At 46.9% G+C, this 15847-nt stretch overlaps 1 protein-coding gene across 4 annotated transcripts; it reads left to right on the forward strand.

Moving 5' to 3' along the window:
• The first annotated feature begins 1421 nt into the window (after window positions 1-1421).
• Window positions 1422-12083, forward strand: Rpa2 (replication protein A2). 4 transcript variants are annotated; one of them, NM_021582.2, is made up of 9 exons: window positions 1526-1620; window positions 1818-1924; window positions 3540-3641; window positions 4611-4724; window positions 6906-6980; window positions 8589-8705; window positions 9804-9911; window positions 10235-10329; window positions 11483-12083. In NM_021582.2, the coding sequence occupies exons 1-9, from the start codon at window positions 1611-1613 to the stop codon at window positions 11565-11567; spliced, it is 813 nt and encodes a 270-aa protein (NP_067593.1). In that variant the 5' UTR covers window positions 1526-1610; the 3' UTR covers window positions 11568-12083. The 4 variants fall into 4 exon arrangements, with proteins under 4 accessions (XP_063144404.1, NP_067593.1, XP_063144403.1 ...); XM_063288334.1 differs by lacking the exon at window positions 6906-6980 and having other exon boundaries at window positions 1422-1620; XM_039110696.2 differs by lacking the exons at window positions 1526-1620; window positions 1818-1924 and adding an exon at window positions 2033-2250.
• Window positions 12084-15847: the final 3764 nt, after the last annotated feature.

Below are 15847 nucleotides of genomic sequence, written 5' to 3' on the forward strand. Positions count from 1 at the left end.
CTTGACCCATTTTCTGAATTTTGACAGGTTCCACATCCTATACCCTGACCTTCACCCTGATAGATGTTCTGCCAAATAATACTGAAATGTTTGGCCAAATTACTATGTAACCCTTGAAAACGCCCATATTCTTGCAGTTTGGGGGGCCTAATATAAACCTCACCTTCTGTGTCCAGTGTTTTCTCAAACACCTATTTGGGGAGGTAGCCATGTCTAACAAAATAAAGCTTGTTTAATTTCACCAAGAGAAAAAAAAAGAGCTAACGCTCTTTACACTCCTTCAGTGGGATTAACAGTTGAGTCTCTCCTTATACTCTGCAGGTCTCTGGGGTCAACCTCAGGTAACCTGGCTTGCTGAGCCATCTTGCTGGCCTCCATGAGGTTTCTTATAGGAGCAACAATCTTGGAAACGATCTGTGACTCTACAGGAAAAATTTCATTTCTTTTATTTCATTTTTTAAAAGATTTATTCATTTATTATATATAAGTACACTGTAGCTGTCTTCAGATACACCAGAATAGGGCATCGGATCTCTTTACAGATGGTTGTGAGCCACCATGTGGTTGCTGGGAATAGAACTCAGGTCCTCGGGAAGAGTAGTCGGGCGCTCTTAACCGCTGAGCCATCTCTCCAGCCCCTATTTCATTTTTTAAGACAGGGTTTCATCATGTAGCACCGGCTAGCCTGGAATTTGCTATGCAGACCAGGAGGCCTCGAACTCATGGAGATCCTCCTGCTTCTGCCAGAGTTCTGAGAGTAAGTCGTTATACTTGGAGATTTTAATTTCTTATAGAAAATAAGTAATCCCACGATGACCTGTGAGACTAGTACTGAGTCAGAGTCAGTCTCTCTCTCTCTCTCTCTCTCTCTCTCTCTCTCTCTCTCTCTTTATTTAATGTACAGTTCACTGTCGCTGTCCTCAGACACACCAGAAGAGGGCATCAGATCTCCTTACAGATGGTTGTGAGCCACCATGTGGTTGCTGGGAATTGAACTCAGGACCTCTGGAAGAGCAGTCAGTGCTCTTAACCGCTGAGCCATCTCTCCAGCCCCCAGTACTGAGTCTCTTAAGTTTGCAAATGGCATGCCACAACCGAGCACCAACGTCGAAAGTGTGACTTCTACCACAGCTCCTGAGATTCAGCTTTGAAGGCAAACTCGCAGTTTGGCGGGAATGGGGGGCGAGGGGTTAGCTAGCGAGCGGCGGAAGTGACGTAAGGAGTTGCGCACTCGCCGGGGATGGGGGGGTGAGGAGAACTTTTGGTTGGCCCAGGAAGTATTGTTTTGATTGGTTGTTTTCTTGAATACTGTCCTGTCAGGAATTCGCCCTCAGTAAAGATGGCCGCGCGGGCTTCCATTTCTTCTTGGGGCCGTGTGTTTTTCTTAAGCTTGGCCTTGATACCGGAAAAAGTGAGATTCGTGAGTTCTGATTGGCTAAAGGTAGATGTGTCCCAGGCGCTGATTAGCTGGCTCTTCGCGGGAAGGAATTTGTGGCGCCAGTGCAAAGTAGCTACAACGCCGCCACGCCGGAGCGGCAAACACTTCTTAAGTCTTCTTATTTTCCGAGTCCAAACTTCTTGGCCTCTTTCTCAGGAAAACTGCGACCAGGATGTGGAATAGTAATGGCGGGCATACGGGAGAGAAGGCAGAGAGTCGCGCGTGGGAGGGCAGGGCGGGAGCGAGAGGCCGGAGGCCGGGGCGGTGGCATTTGAGGGCTGGGAGGGGGGTTGTGGTGGCTGGGGCGGTGGGGACAGCGTTTGCCAGGTACAGAGTTGGGGAGCGCCGTGCAGATTCTGACTCTGTCGTTCACTACCAGGCGGATTCGAAAGCTTCAGCAGCTCCTCCTATGGCGCAGCGGGCGGCTACACGCAGTCCCCCGGTGGCTTCGGGTCACCCACACCGTCGCAGGCAGAGAAGAAATCAGTACGTAGAGTGACCCGCTCTGTTCTCATTTGTGTCCTCCTGTCCCGAAGGTCCTCACTGGTCCAGGAGGGAACGTGGTTTTGCGGGGGAGGATGGCACCCCAATTGGTTCGGAAGCTGTGGGTTGCCTACTTTTTCTCTTGTCTGGTCAACTGGGTAACCGTTTTCTCTAAGTGTTTGGCAAGCGTGCTGTGGTTGGCCCGGCCTCCACTTTCCTGCCCTACCGCTCAGAAAGTATGCTTTTGCAGAGTTAAATGTCGCGGTGCCCATCCACAGCTGGGACTACTAAAAAGCCTAAAGAACAAGAGTCCACTGTGTTCAGAACAGGTTTGGGGTTCATTCCTGTTGGAATTTGACAGGAAGAACGTAGTCATTGTATGACCAAGTGTTTGGGGGATGTTTGTTTGAGACAGGCTTACAGTGTAGCTCTGGCTGGCCTGGAACTCAGATATCCACCTGCCTCTCTACCTCTGGGGCTGGGACTAAAGATGTATGGCCACCAGGCTCATCATAGTGTTAGGGGTAGGGAGCAAGCAGTCTCTAAGGCTTACTGAGTAATTGCCCTTAACTTGTGGTTAACTGTTCTTTACCTTTTTTTTTTTTTTTTTTTTTTTTTTTTTTTTTTTTTTTTTTTTGAATCGGATGTACCTCTGTTGCCTAGGCTGATAGGGCTGAGGTGATTCTCCTGCCTTTCTGCCTCAGTTTCCCTGATAGTTGGGAAACGTTCTGGTGTTTGAAATTACCAGTAAACATTCTGAGATCCCAAATAAGGGGCTTCTTTCCATAATGTATCAGGATGTGGTCTTTTGTTTACATTAGTACTCTGCTTAAGCAGAGATAGTGTTGAGTTAAAGGCTTATCTTTTGTGCCGTTTCATTCGTTTTGTTTTTGAGACAAGTTTTTACTACCCATTTGTGTGTTGCCTGGAACCTGCTGTGTGTAGACCATTAATTTGTGGTGACCCTACTACCTGTCTCTCCTGACTGTAGGGATTACGTCAAGGACTACACAGGTTGCCTGTTGCCTCTGTGGTGTCCTGAACACTTTGCTCTTGCTGTATCTGGGATTTGCTCTTGCTATCCTCACTTCTCTAAGACAGAGGGGGGTGCGTGTGTGCGTGTGTGTCTATCCCTGGTTGTCCTGGAACTTACTCTGTCGACCAAGCTGGCCTTGGTCCACCTGCCTCTGCCTCCTGGGTGCTGAGATTAAAGCCATGGGCCACCACTGTCTAGCCCTGGGATGTGCTCTTGAAGGTTTGTTCTAAAGGCAGGCTTTCCTGTGTTGTCCTGACTCTAGTCTGACCTTTTCTTTGTGAACCCACAATATGATACAAACATCTCTCCACCTGGAGGTCTAGTATCAGATCAGTGTAGATGTGAATTCAAAAGTGTGGCATTTGCCATGTGTAGCAAACACTGTGAACCCTAGCACTTAAGGGGAGAGGCAGAGGAGTCAAATGTTAACTTTCTGGCCTTGTTTTCTGTCTCTTTGAAGCAAGGAGAACTTGGTTTGAAGTTTCTGGATTGTGGTATATACAGAGTGCTTGGCACATGGAGACCCTCGGTGAATGGTTGTTACTCTCTCAGGTTGACGTGATGCGTCCTTTCTCTTTGCAGAGAGCCCGAGCCCAGCACATTGTGCCCTGTACCATATCTCAGCTGCTCTCTGCTACTCTGACTGATGAGGTGTTCAAAATTGGGGATGTCGAGATTTCACAGGTATGTGAGATTTTGTGGAAGGACTGTGCAGGAATAGGATATAAGGGGTGGAAAGATGGTGGGGCCAGCATGAGCACTAGACCTCAGATCCATGTCCATGTACAAAGCCAGGAGTGATTACAAAACTGTAGGGTCAGAGACAGGAAGATCCTTGGGGCTTGCTGGCTCCAGGTTCAGAGAGAGACTCTGTCTCAAGGGAATAAAATCAATAGTGCTAGACCCGGTGGCCCAATGTCCTCTGGCCTCTGCAGAGGCATTCATTGCACATCTGTCTGCTCATTTGTGCACACCATTCATATGCATTCACGCAAGGAAAAGGAATTAAGACTTGCTTAATCGAAAAGTAGATAGCTAGTAACGTGCTCTATGGGTAGAAATGAATGCTTGGGCCTTTTGCACAAGCCTGATGACCTGAGTTCAGTCTCCACATTCTACACTGGAAAAAGAACTACATCCTCAGACCTCTGGATCATGGCACACATACGCACAATGGTAATATAACAATATTTTCTGAAAAGTATTTTTTAAAGCTGGGCAGTGGTGGCTCACACCTTTAATCCCATCCCTAGGGAGGCAGAGACAAGTGGACCTCTGAGCTCCAGGCCAGCTTGATCTGTATAGTTCCAGGATAGCCAGGCCTACACATTGAAACCCTGTCTCTTTAAAAAAAAAGTGTATGAAGGCATTCTTCCGTTGGAGCCTCTCTTGCTTGCAAGAGTAGTTTCTCAGTTTTCCTCATGAGTGTGTTCTATGCATAGAAACAGGTAAGCTTTGGACTGGACATGGCAGCTCATACCTGTAATCTTGGCACTCAGAAGGCAGGCAGGAGGATTTTCACACGTGTGAGGCCAGTCAGACCCATGAAACTAGTGAGACTATCTCAAAAAATGTTTCATAAATTGTGTTATGTGTGTGCATCTTTGATTTCCAGGAAAATGAGACTGTGTTTCTTTTCTTTTTCTATTCTAGGTCACTATTGTGGGAATAATCAGACATGCAGAGAAAGCGCCAACCAACATTGTCTACAAAATAGACGACATGACCGCAGCGCCCATGGACGTTCGCCAGTGGGTTGACACAGATGTAAGTGTCTGCTCCTGGATCCAAGTGGGGCTTTGGATGTTTTAGCCTTCTAAAGGTTTTCTTTGGTGTAAAAATTCATAATCAAGGGCTGGAGAGATGGCTCAGTGGTTAAGAGCACCCGACTACTCTTCCAGAGGTCCTGAGTTCAATTCCCAGCAACCACATGGTGGCTCACAACCATCTGTAAAGAGATCCGATTCCCTCTTCTGGTGTATCTGAAGACAGCTACAGTGTACTTATATATAATAAATGAATAAATCTTTAAAAAAAAATTCATAATCAAGATACCAAAGGTTAAAAACCAATAAAGTGAGAGCTTAATAGATTTGACCACATAAAAATTTAAAACCACCTAAAATACTGTGTAAGAGAGTAGAAAGTAAATTCTCTAAGAAAGATTTTTCTCTTGGTTGCTCTCTTCCCCATTACCTAGAGTGGTGCCCACCACACAGTGGCCTTGAGTAAGTAAATACTGTTAAGTGAGTGGGAAGCGTACTTTGATGGGTTCCATCACTTTATAAAGAGCTCTGCAGGGGTTGGGGATTTAGCTCAGTGGTAGAGCGCTTGCCTAGGAAGCGCAAGACCCTGGGTTCGGTCCCCAGCTCCGAAAAAAAGAACAAAAAAAAAAAAAAAAAAAAGAGCTCTGCAGCGTGAAAGCAAGTAGCTTCACCTTAGAGACATGGACAAAGATGCACAGGTCACTTGCAAAAGACCAGATAAAAATGGCAGCAATGATGTAGGTTAGACTTGGTAAGTATTGAAAATGAGGGTTTCTAGGCTGTATGAGAGTAGCACTTAGCCCAGTGCTTTGATAGCTAGAAGTCAGTCACTTGTTGACTTGTGATTTTTTTAATAAGGAAATGACTACTGTACAACCCTGATAGTAAGAGTATAAATTCCAGGATATTTTCCCAAAACTGATCATGTGCTGAAATCATTGACCATTCTGGGCTTGGTGATGTATGCCTTCAATCCTAGCCCTCAGAAAGCGGAGGCAGGTAGATCTCTGGATTCAAGGCCAGAACTCTACACAGAGAGTTCCAGGACCACCAGGACTACACACACACACACACACACATACACCTGTTTCAAAAAAGAGAAAGACCAACAAATTTACATTAAGGAGTAAAAGACGTGTACCAAGATTTTTGGTTCTTTTTTTTTTTTTTTTTTTTTTCCTCGAAGCTGGGGACCGAACCCAGGGCCTTGCGCTTCCTAGGCAAGCGCTCTACCACTGAGCTAAATCCCCAACCCCCAAGATTTTGTTTAAAGGTATTGACCAGGCAGTCAGGAGGAATGACTAAGCGGTTAAGAACAGTGGTTGCTCTTCCAGAGAACCTAAGATCAATTCCCAGTATCCACATGTCAGCCCACAGCTGTCTGTAAGTCCAGTTCTAGTGGATTCTGGCCTCCATCAGCACTGAGAGCACAGCTGGTACACAGACACTCCTGTACCTGTAACACATAAACTTTATGGGCAAAGAAGTGGTGACCAGGAACTAATAAGACAGCTCGGGGCTGGGGATTTAGCTCAGTGGTAGAGTGCTTACCTAGGAAGCGCAAGGCCCTGGGTTCGGTCCCCAGCTCCGAAAAAAAGAACCAAAAAAAAAAAAAAAAAAAAAGACAGCTCAGCTGGTGACCTTAATGCTGATCTGTGTGATAGGAAACTAACTTCCACGTCTTCTGACCTCCATTCACTTAACGAGAGACGTACACACAATGTAGGGGGAATGATTAAATACTGTTGACCAGCCTTGTGTGCTTAGATCACATCTATTATATTGGCAATCCAGAAACTAAATCAGGATTTTGCTGTAAGTTCTAGACCATTCTGAGTTACATAGTTCCAAGACAACTGGACTGCATTTAGAAGACCTTCTGTGTGTATCTCTGTGTGTGCGTGCGAATGTGTGCACGCATGTGCGTGTCTGTCTGTCTCATACCTCAAAAGGAGGTGAGGGAGCAAAACAAACAGTAACAAAAGTAACTGGTGCCAGTTCTATCTCTGGCACCGAATGAGTTGTGTGAGACACTATAGGCCTGTAATCCAGTACTTGGAAGATAGAAACAGGAAAACGTTCAAAGTCATCCCTGGCCATAAGATAAGCCTGTGTTACATGAGACCTATGAGAAAACTGAGAGTAAATAAAGAAACAATGAAGTGTTTATGTTATTTGTCAGGATACCAGTGGCGAGAACACTGTGGTTCCTCCAGAAACATACGTGAAAGTTGCTGGCCACCTCAGGTCTTTTCAGGTAAAGTAAAATGGTAGCCTTAGACCTGGGGAGATGGTGTAGATGAAGACGTGAGTTTGCATCCTTGTAGCCACAGTTAAGGCCACACTTGGTAGTGCATACTTGTAACCTCAGCACTCCTACGGAGAAAACGGTGGAGACAGCCTTTGAAGCTCACAGGCAAGCTGTCTTGACATACAGATTGGTGAACAAGAAGAGAACCTGTCTCGTGCCAGGTGGTGGTGGTGGTGCACCCCCTTAATCCCAGCATAAGGACCGCAGAGGCAGGCAGGTAATCTGTGAGTTCAAGGCTAGCCCGGTCTATAGAGCGAATTGTAGGATAGGGTGAATTGCAGAAATGCTGGGCTAAACAATGTCAACAACGGGTGCAGAGTACCCGGAAGAGAATGGGAGACGAGAGACGGGAAGAAGGACGCCAAGACAAGAGTCTGATCAAGGCGACAATTTTATTTTTCCCAAGGCTGATTTTATACCATAACAAGGGTAACAGAGGGAGGGGACACAATATTCATGTGGTTGGGGAATCGGCTGATGTTGACAGGATGTCAGAAAGGTCACAGGTTTGTCATATCTATTAGTCATCAGGATGTTGGTTTTTCAGAAAGGTTACAGGTCATCACATTGGGCATCTTGACGTCATATGTATTTCTCAGCAAGGTCAGAGCTTTATCATATCATTATTCATCCTGACCACCAGAATTGTATTAGTCTTCTGCAGCTGCCTGGGGATTTTCCATGAACCCAGTCATAGTTAACTCTAACCATAATATTAACATGAATAATGGAGGGCTTCAAGGACATGGCTCCTAACAGTACAAGTTCTATATGGAAAAAAGTAATAAAAATTTCTGAATTTACATCTTCACTAGAAGAATGAGTAATTATCCTTAATCAAGTCTTCAAATTAAATGAGAAGATATTTTGTTTTCTTCATTGAGAGGAAATCTAGGTTCTATCTTAAAATTAAAGCAATGTGTGGTGGCACATAGGCATTCTCCTTCACCCCCAGGAGGCAGTGGCAGATAAATTTGAGTTTGAGTCCACTGTAGTCTACATAGCGAGTTCCAGATGACCAGGGCTACTTAGTGAGACCCTGTCCCAAAAGGGGGGCTCAGTTCTAGGCCAGCCTGGTCTGCATGGTATGCTTCGGGACAGCCAAGGCTACATTGCAAAACCTTGCTTCAAAAAAGAAAAAAATTAAGTAGGGGTGGGAGAGTGCCCACTGGGTAACTTGCCATGCCAGTGTTAGGGACCTGAGTTGTTGAATTCAAATCCTCAGGAGCTGTGTAAAAGCCAGGTGGCTATCCAGAGCCTCTGACAAACCTCTGGGGAGTTGGGAGGCAGACAGGAGAATCTCTAGCTTTGGGGCTCCCTAGTTGGGTATGTATAGTAGAAGGACAACCTATTTTGAGGTGGGAAATGAGAACCAACACATCGAGGCTGTCCTCTTGACTTCCCTCGTGTCCATGGTACATGTGCTCACATTTACGGTCACATTTTAAGTCTGACAGGCATTTTCCCCAGAGAAAGGTAACCGAGGAAAAAGCCGTGTTTTGCCCAGAAAGTCACTTGCATGTTTGTCTTTTCCTTCTATTTCCTCTTTAATAGAACAAAAAGAGCCTGGTGGCCTTTAAGATCATTCCTCTGGAGGATATGAATGAGTTCACGGCGCACATTCTGGAAGTGGTCAATTCACACTTGATGCTCAGCAAAGCCAACAGCCAGGTGAGTAGCTGAAGTCACCTTGACCTTTCCTGAGAAGACAAACTTAAGGTTTATATTCATATATCTATGTGTGGTGTGAGATCCCCGGGAGGTAGGGTTACAAGCAGTTTGTTCCACCCGGAATCGAATTCAGGTTGTCTGGAAGAGCTCTAACTGCTGAGCCATCTCCTGCCATCACCTTAGGTCCTCAACACATTTTCAGTCTGAGCTTTGCTACTGTGTTTCAGTCTCAGTGAAAGTGTGAGTCGTTTCTCACCCAGTGTCAAGATGACTGCACAAACATTTCAAAGCCAAGCAGCATTTTGGGTCTCGACAATGGACATTTAAAGGCTATTTGACTGGGTGATCTACCAATGGGGGAAATCCTGCTGTGTTTTCAGCCTGCTTTAAACCTCACAGGACATGTGCATCTCTGTCATTCTGCAGTAGATACAGCACTTAATGACCTGTTCATCAGGCAGTGTTCAGAGATGCACTGATGGTTCTGAAAAGTCTGAGTAAGTAGGAAACCAGAGAGTATGGCATGCAGAAGACTGGAGGGGCACATCTGAGAGGAGGGTCAGGATTGTCCGCTGCTAAGAGGTCAGAGGTTGTGAAGGCCAAAAAAACGCCTTGAGCAGCCAGTGACTTGAGAAGTCACTGATGACTTTGGTAGAACTTGGTTGAGAAGACTATTTGAGATAATCCTGATAGTGGGAGGCAGAGAAAGGAATGACCTAAAAGAGGGGGGCGTCTGTGCCTCCCTCCTTGTGTTGTGACGTGAACTCTCGGCCTTTTCCGTAGTGGGCAGGCCCTCTGCCAGGGATCTGCACCCACAGGCAAACCCGTACCCTTTTCTCTCCCGACAGGGTCTCACGATAATAAATGCTCACGTGACCTCACATGGGGAATCACAGTTCTGAGCATCCTTTGCTGGATGGGGCCAGGGTCTGGGAGGTTACTTTCCTTCCCTTATGCAGTTTCATTGTTGTGGCTTTCCTGTGTGCATAGTCACTAGGAAAACTGGTGCGATTGTTCCTCACCAGTTGGTCAGTAAATCGTCTGAGGTAGGGCTGCTGTGGTGTCTCTTCTAATGTTCTGATGGTGGTCCTAATTCAGGCCTCTGTAGGGAGACCATCTATGAGCAACCCAGGAATGGGTGAGCCAGGAAACTTCAGTGGGAATAACTTCATGCCAGCAAATGGCCTCACCGTGGTCCAAAACCAGGTAAGCTGCCTGTTTACCCATGTAAAGCATGGGCAGTCCGAGATTTTTCTTCCCAAATGATGTAAGGTGGTCTTGAAGCCTGCTTCACACCAACACCCCCCTCCCTTTTAACTTGTGTGTGCTTACCTGCTTGTACAGATGTATGTGTGTATGTCCACAATGCCTGATGCCAGTGGAGGGGAGAGAGGGTGGAAACCCAGGTTCTCTGCAAGGCTCCTCCTGACCCATCTTCCCAGCGCCTCTTTGCCTATGAAGTGACTCAGGCTTACTTGAGTAAGCTGACCCAGAGTAGTTGCTGAAGTCTTTTTAATCTGAACTGCCAGGTGCTGAATTTGATTAAGGCTTGCCCAAGACCTGAAGGATTGAACTTCCAGGATCTCAGGAGCCAGCTCCAGCACATGCCTGTAGCCTCAATCAAGTAAGTGTTGTGTCTGTGACCTAGAGGTGCAGACTTGTACCCATCACCCACAGGCTTCTGATAGTGAGAAGCGAGTGGCAGAGGGAAAGCTGGATCCGGGCCTGCTGGTTCTCACCTAATCTCAGCACTTGGAGGATAGAAGCAGGAGGGGTCTGCATGGGACCCACACAAGGAAAGCTGTGAGGAGGGAGCCTCAGCAGCCTCTTGGGGGAGAAGTTGAGCAGCTGTGAAAAAAACGTTAAAAGCACTCACAGGTGGCACTGTTGCCCCACTTGCTGGTTTGTTCTGGATCTGCAGGCATCAGACAGCTCTTCTTGCTCCTTTGATGTGATTCTGCTTTAGGCAGCAGATTCCTGATTCCAGCGCAGTGAACTGTGATGAAATATGGATGGATGGATGGATAGATAGACAGACAGACAGATAGATAGATAGGAAGGAAGAAAGAAAGAAAGAACGAACGAACGAACGAACGAACTCATGATACTTGAGTTCAAGGCCAGCCTGGTTTACATAGCAAGTTCCTGAACAGCTCTAACTATATAAAGAGATCCTGTCTCGAACAAACAGACCCATTTAGTGCTGGTAGGCCTAGATAGAAAGTAATGCCCAGGCCAGTTCCCCATTCTGTGCTATAAAGTGATGGTCCATCTCAAAGTCACTATGGTGATGAGTGCAGAGTCACTAAATTCTGGCTGTTCCTGTCTCTGAGGACCTGAGGGTTTGGAGGAGTCGCACACTTTGAATTACCTTTCCCCTCCTGCTCCTCTACTGCCCATAGGCAAAGCACAAGGCATCAGTATGTGGTTGTGGGGCCTGAATCCAGGGACGGGAGACTGAAGACCCCTGTATGCATGCCATGTGCGAGCTGACGGTAGCTTCAGGTTCTTATGTCAGCTTCCATTGGCATTTTAAGGGAAGCCCTGTTGTACTTTGAAATTTGAGACCCGACCCAGGGCAGCCCTGGTAGCCCTGGTCTTGCATGGGCAGTCTCAATTCTTAGGTTGTATGTCATGAGGCTTCCACGAGCAAAGTGACTGAGCAACTCACAGCTAAGATAAGGATTACAAAAAGTGATGTTGGCTTTCTCAGCTGTATTCAGAAGACACTGGTTTTAAAGTGGGGTCTCCCCCCCTTTTTTTTTTTCTCCTTTCAGACAAGCAGTGGATTTTCTATGCAACGAGGGCCACATTTACTCTACAGTGGATGATGATCACTTTAAATCCACGGACGCAGAGTAACGAGCTCTGGGAACTGGCATCCCAGCGGGCCTGTCATCATCTATCTGTTCTTCCCAGCTCTGCAGGTTTTGGACAGAAGTTCCCTGTAGAAGGTCTCAGCTGAAGTCCTTTTGGAACGCATTGCTCTTTGTTTTGTCACTTATTGTTTAGAGGTTCAAAAGGAGATAGGCAGTTGAGAAAGAAGTAAACTGAGCAGGATTTCTTAAGAGAAATTCCGATAAGCTAGTCAGGACTCCAGATGGATGGTGGGAATGGAAGGAGGACCAGCAGAGCAGAGCAGAACCACGTCATGCTTGGGAGCCTCTGTTCTTGAAAGGCTTCCGTCGAGAACGAACCATACTAGGGCCAAGGGCCCAAGAAGAACCTACCTTCCTTCCCCTTGTCCTGCCTGCAGTTGAAAGAAGGTTTAAATGAGCCTGAGGTTCTGTGCAAAGGCCTCATGGGGCAGACAGGAAGAAATGTTACTGTGTTTGTAATATAAATGTTCATATGTTTGATAAAACAGTTCACTTGTAATAGCTTCTGAGATGTTGGGTTTATTTTTAGTGTTTATTATGTGAGTGTGAAAGTCAGAGGACAGCTTGGTAGAGTCTGCTTTCTCTTTGTACAGTGTACAGAGAAATCTTCCATTGTGTGTATTCCAGGGATTTGGGCTTGTAGTTGTGCATAGCATATGCCGTTGCCACTAAAGATTGTGAATAGACCTTGGGCTGGGGTTACAGCTCACAGTGGTGAAGCATTTGCCTGTTTTCTACAAGGCTGGTCAGCCTCTGGCAGCACTGAGTAGGGCTTTAATGTTGGTGCTGGCTGTGGTCTTGCAGCCGAGTTGGCTGGCTGTCGTGAGACTCAAGAACAAAGGCTGTTCTTGAGAGGAGACATGCTCACAGCTCTCAATGGTAGAGAGAAGGCTTGAATGGAAACTAATTTGGGAGTGGAGTTGATGGTGTGGAACATACAAATGAGCCCTCCCCCGATTGCTGACGGTAAACATCTGGACATTTGCTAGACAGAGCACTTCCCTCTGCGGAGCCACACCTGTGGCTAAGGCTCAGCTAACCAGTCATGTTACTGGTTGTGGATCTATTCTTAGACAACGGAAATGGCTGGGAGAAAAAAACAAAACCCGTTCCAGTGTGGGTTGTATGACAGGGTACTTTCACAGGTTCCCGGTTTCCTCTAGTTACCAGGTAAGCAAAGCTGTGGTTTTGTGCGGAAGTCTTTCCATAGAATTCAAATCACAACTTAAGCAGAGGCCAGTGGATCTCAGTTCTGAGGCCAGCCTGGTCTACATACCAGGTTCTAAGCAACCAGGACTACATAATGAGAGCTTGGTTCCAAAAAGGGGCCCGGGAGACCTAGAGAGATGGCTCAGGCGTTAAGAGCCCCTGCTGCTCCTGCAGAGGTCCTGAGTTCAGTTCCAAGCACACACATCAGGCAGCTCACAACTGTGAGTCCAGTTGTAGAAGTTTCAAGGCCTCTGACCTAACACCTGCATTTGCTTGAACACACACAAGTTGTTAAATGCCTTTATTGGACACCAAACTTTTGGTTAGGTACCAGCAACGGGAGAGATTAGCATCAGGAGGCTTGTAATGGACTGCCCTACTCCTGGTTATGTGATGCCTTTCAGTGGTCACATGATTGGTGGGCACTGTGGGAGTGTGAGGCTGGACACAGGCCGCAGTGTGCACTCCGGCCCCTCAACGTGCTGCTCTGCACAGGTGCAAGAGCTTGCATTCGCTCATCCGGGATGAGGTGCTCAGCTTGCTGGGACACTAGTATTACCCATGCCCTTAGAAACTATCCAGCGTCTCCTGATTGTACGTTCAGCTTGCTCTCAGGAAATTAAGACTGCAGCTGGGAGGGGGCTGGAGAGGTGGCTCAGCGGTTAAGAGCGCTGACTGCTCTTCCAGAGGTCCTGAGTTCAAATCCCAGCAACCACATGGTGGCTCACAGCCATCTGTAATGGGATCTGATGCCCTCTTCTGGTGTGTCTGAAGACAGCTACAGTGTACTCATAAATAAATAAATCTTTATTTTAAAAAAAGCCTGCAGGTGGGAAATGGAGCATCATGAAAAACAATATTTTACAGAGCTTAACTAGATAAGGCCAGGGTAAGAATTAGCATTGCTGGGGTTGGGGATTTAGCTCAGTGGTAGAGCGCTTGCCTAGGAAGCGCAAGGTCCTGGGTTCGGTCCCCAGCTCCGAAAAAAAAGAACCAAAAAAAAAAAAAGAATTAGCATTGCTCAAGGGCCAGCCCCAGCCCCATTGTAATCCTTCCTCTGATGGTTCCCCAAGCAGCTGCCATTACTCTGATAGGGAAAATCAGGTGCAGTTGTTGAACATACTGTGTGCGCGCGTGTATTGAGAACTGGTTGAGAACATCTACTCATTCGGGAACCTATGGCCAGAGGTTGAGACAAGGTATCTCCCTCAAATGGATCCGCTAAGACCATTCACTGAACTTAGGACTTGGTGTTTCGGTTAGACCAGCTGCCCAGCAAACCCCTGGAATCTGTTTCCGCCTCCCATCTGCCAATGTTAGAGTTGCAGGTAACGTACCACAAGGCCTGGCTATTATGTAGGTGCTGTGGATCCCTGCTCAGGTCATCAACCTTAACACGGCAAGCACTCTGCCCAGAGGATACCACCCCGTCTCTGCTTCTTTTAAGCCCAGCTTCCAAGCTAAAAGATTGCTGCCTCTCTCTACACTGAAGCATCCTGACTACTCAGAAGCCCTTTTTATTTAATGTGTATGAGCATTTTGCCTAGTGTATATGTACCATGTCTGCAGAGCCCCCAGAAGCCAGAAGAGAGTGGGTCCCAGGAACGAAGGCAGCTGTGAACACCTGGCTGGGTGCTGGGAACTGAATGTGGACCCTCCACAAGAAAGCCAGTCCACTTAACCACTGAGTCATCTCTCCAGACCCAGAAATCATACTTTATAGGAACTGGTAGCCCTCTTTTCTGCCCTCCTTTTGAGGCTCATTCAGCTGTGCCAAGATTGGCCATATATGTGGAAGTGAAAGCCAGAGACACCTTGACCATTGGTTCACCCTCTGGTAGTTCACAGCCAGGAAGGAACTTTGTCAAAATCTTGTTCAAATCAGTGGTAGAGCGCTTGCCTAGCAAGCGCAAGGCCCTGGGTTCGGTCCCCAGCTCCGAAAAAAAGAAAAAAGAAATCTTGTTCATTGCTTTTCTCTGGGATCTGTCCCTGGATCTCCCAGTACAATGAACACTGGCTTCTGGGGAGAGACAGGTAGAAACTGTGGATGAGGTCCCCATAGTTGGGATTGGCCAACAGGCTGTAGGAATTACCTGGAGAACTCCATTCCAAGGTTCAAAGGTCAGGGAACTTGCTAGAACAGGTCAAGGCCGCCCAGAGAGGAGCAGACACAGGAGCACACATGGGTGCAGTGTCTAAAATCTGACCCAAGTTGGACCCAGTCTCAGGACAGCTGTAAACTCAGTACCGTTTTATCTGTTCCCTGTCTTCTCTGGTGGCTAAATTCTGTGGTTCATTTCCCAGGCTGTGGATAACATCACCCAACACGCCTAGACCCACCTTGGAGGGTGCATGAACAAAGTTCGTATTTGTTCTCTTAGCTCCAGCTCTGAACACAGGTTAAGCCACGCTGTTAAGAGTCCAGGGAACCGGGGCTGGAGAGGTGGCTCAGAGGTTAAGAGCACTGACTGCTCTTCCAGAGGTCCTGAGTTCAATTCCCAGCAACCACATGGTGGCTCACAACCATCCTTCTTCCGGTGTGTCTGAAGACAGCTACAGTGTATTCATATAAATAAAATAAATCTAAAAAAAAAAAAAAAAAAAAAAGAGTCCAGGGAACCAGTGGGGATTTTTGGTCTGTTTTTAACACAGTGACTTCCGTGAGGAGATGACAGGCTTGGAGGCCAGTGCCTGAGACATAACTGTGACACTGGTTATCAATGACACTAACAGTGAGTGCCAGGTACAGGTACTAGATGCCTTGTAAATATCTCAGTTGATCCTTAAATAAGTTTACATGTCATGAAACTAAAGCCTAAACTGAAATAAACGCTCAAATCGGCAGCTGGTCCATGGTGCGCTGGGAACCCAAACCCAGACTGTTGCCTTTGGAGCCCTCTAACCACTGATCTAGTCTACCTCCTTGACCATCAGTCACTAAGCCTGTTGCCTAATCTTAAAATCAGGCAGCCGTTTCTCTGTAAGAGTTCAAGGTTTGGATGTGGTTTCTAAAGGGCCTGGTGCACAGACAAGATAATAAATATCACTCACACA

This window comes from Rattus norvegicus, chromosome 5 (genome assembly GCF_036323735.1).
Source record: "Rattus norvegicus strain BN/NHsdMcwi chromosome 5, GRCr8, whole genome shotgun sequence".
NCBI lineage: Eukaryota > Metazoa > Chordata > Mammalia > Rodentia > Muridae > Rattus > Rattus norvegicus.

Coding starts and splice junctions, on each gene's coding strand:
- Rpa2 (XM_063288333.1), top strand. CDS start 2,017: ATGGCACCCCAATTGGTTCGGAAGCTGTGGGTTGCCTACTTTTTCTCT. Junction 2,251..3,539: donor GTCCACTGTGTTCAGAACAG/GTTTGGGGTTCA, acceptor TTCTCTTTGCAG/AGAGCCCGAGCCCAGCACAT. Junction 3,642..4,610: donor GGGATGTCGAGATTTCACAG/GTATGTGAGATT, acceptor TTTCTATTCTAG/GTCACTATTGTGGGAATAAT.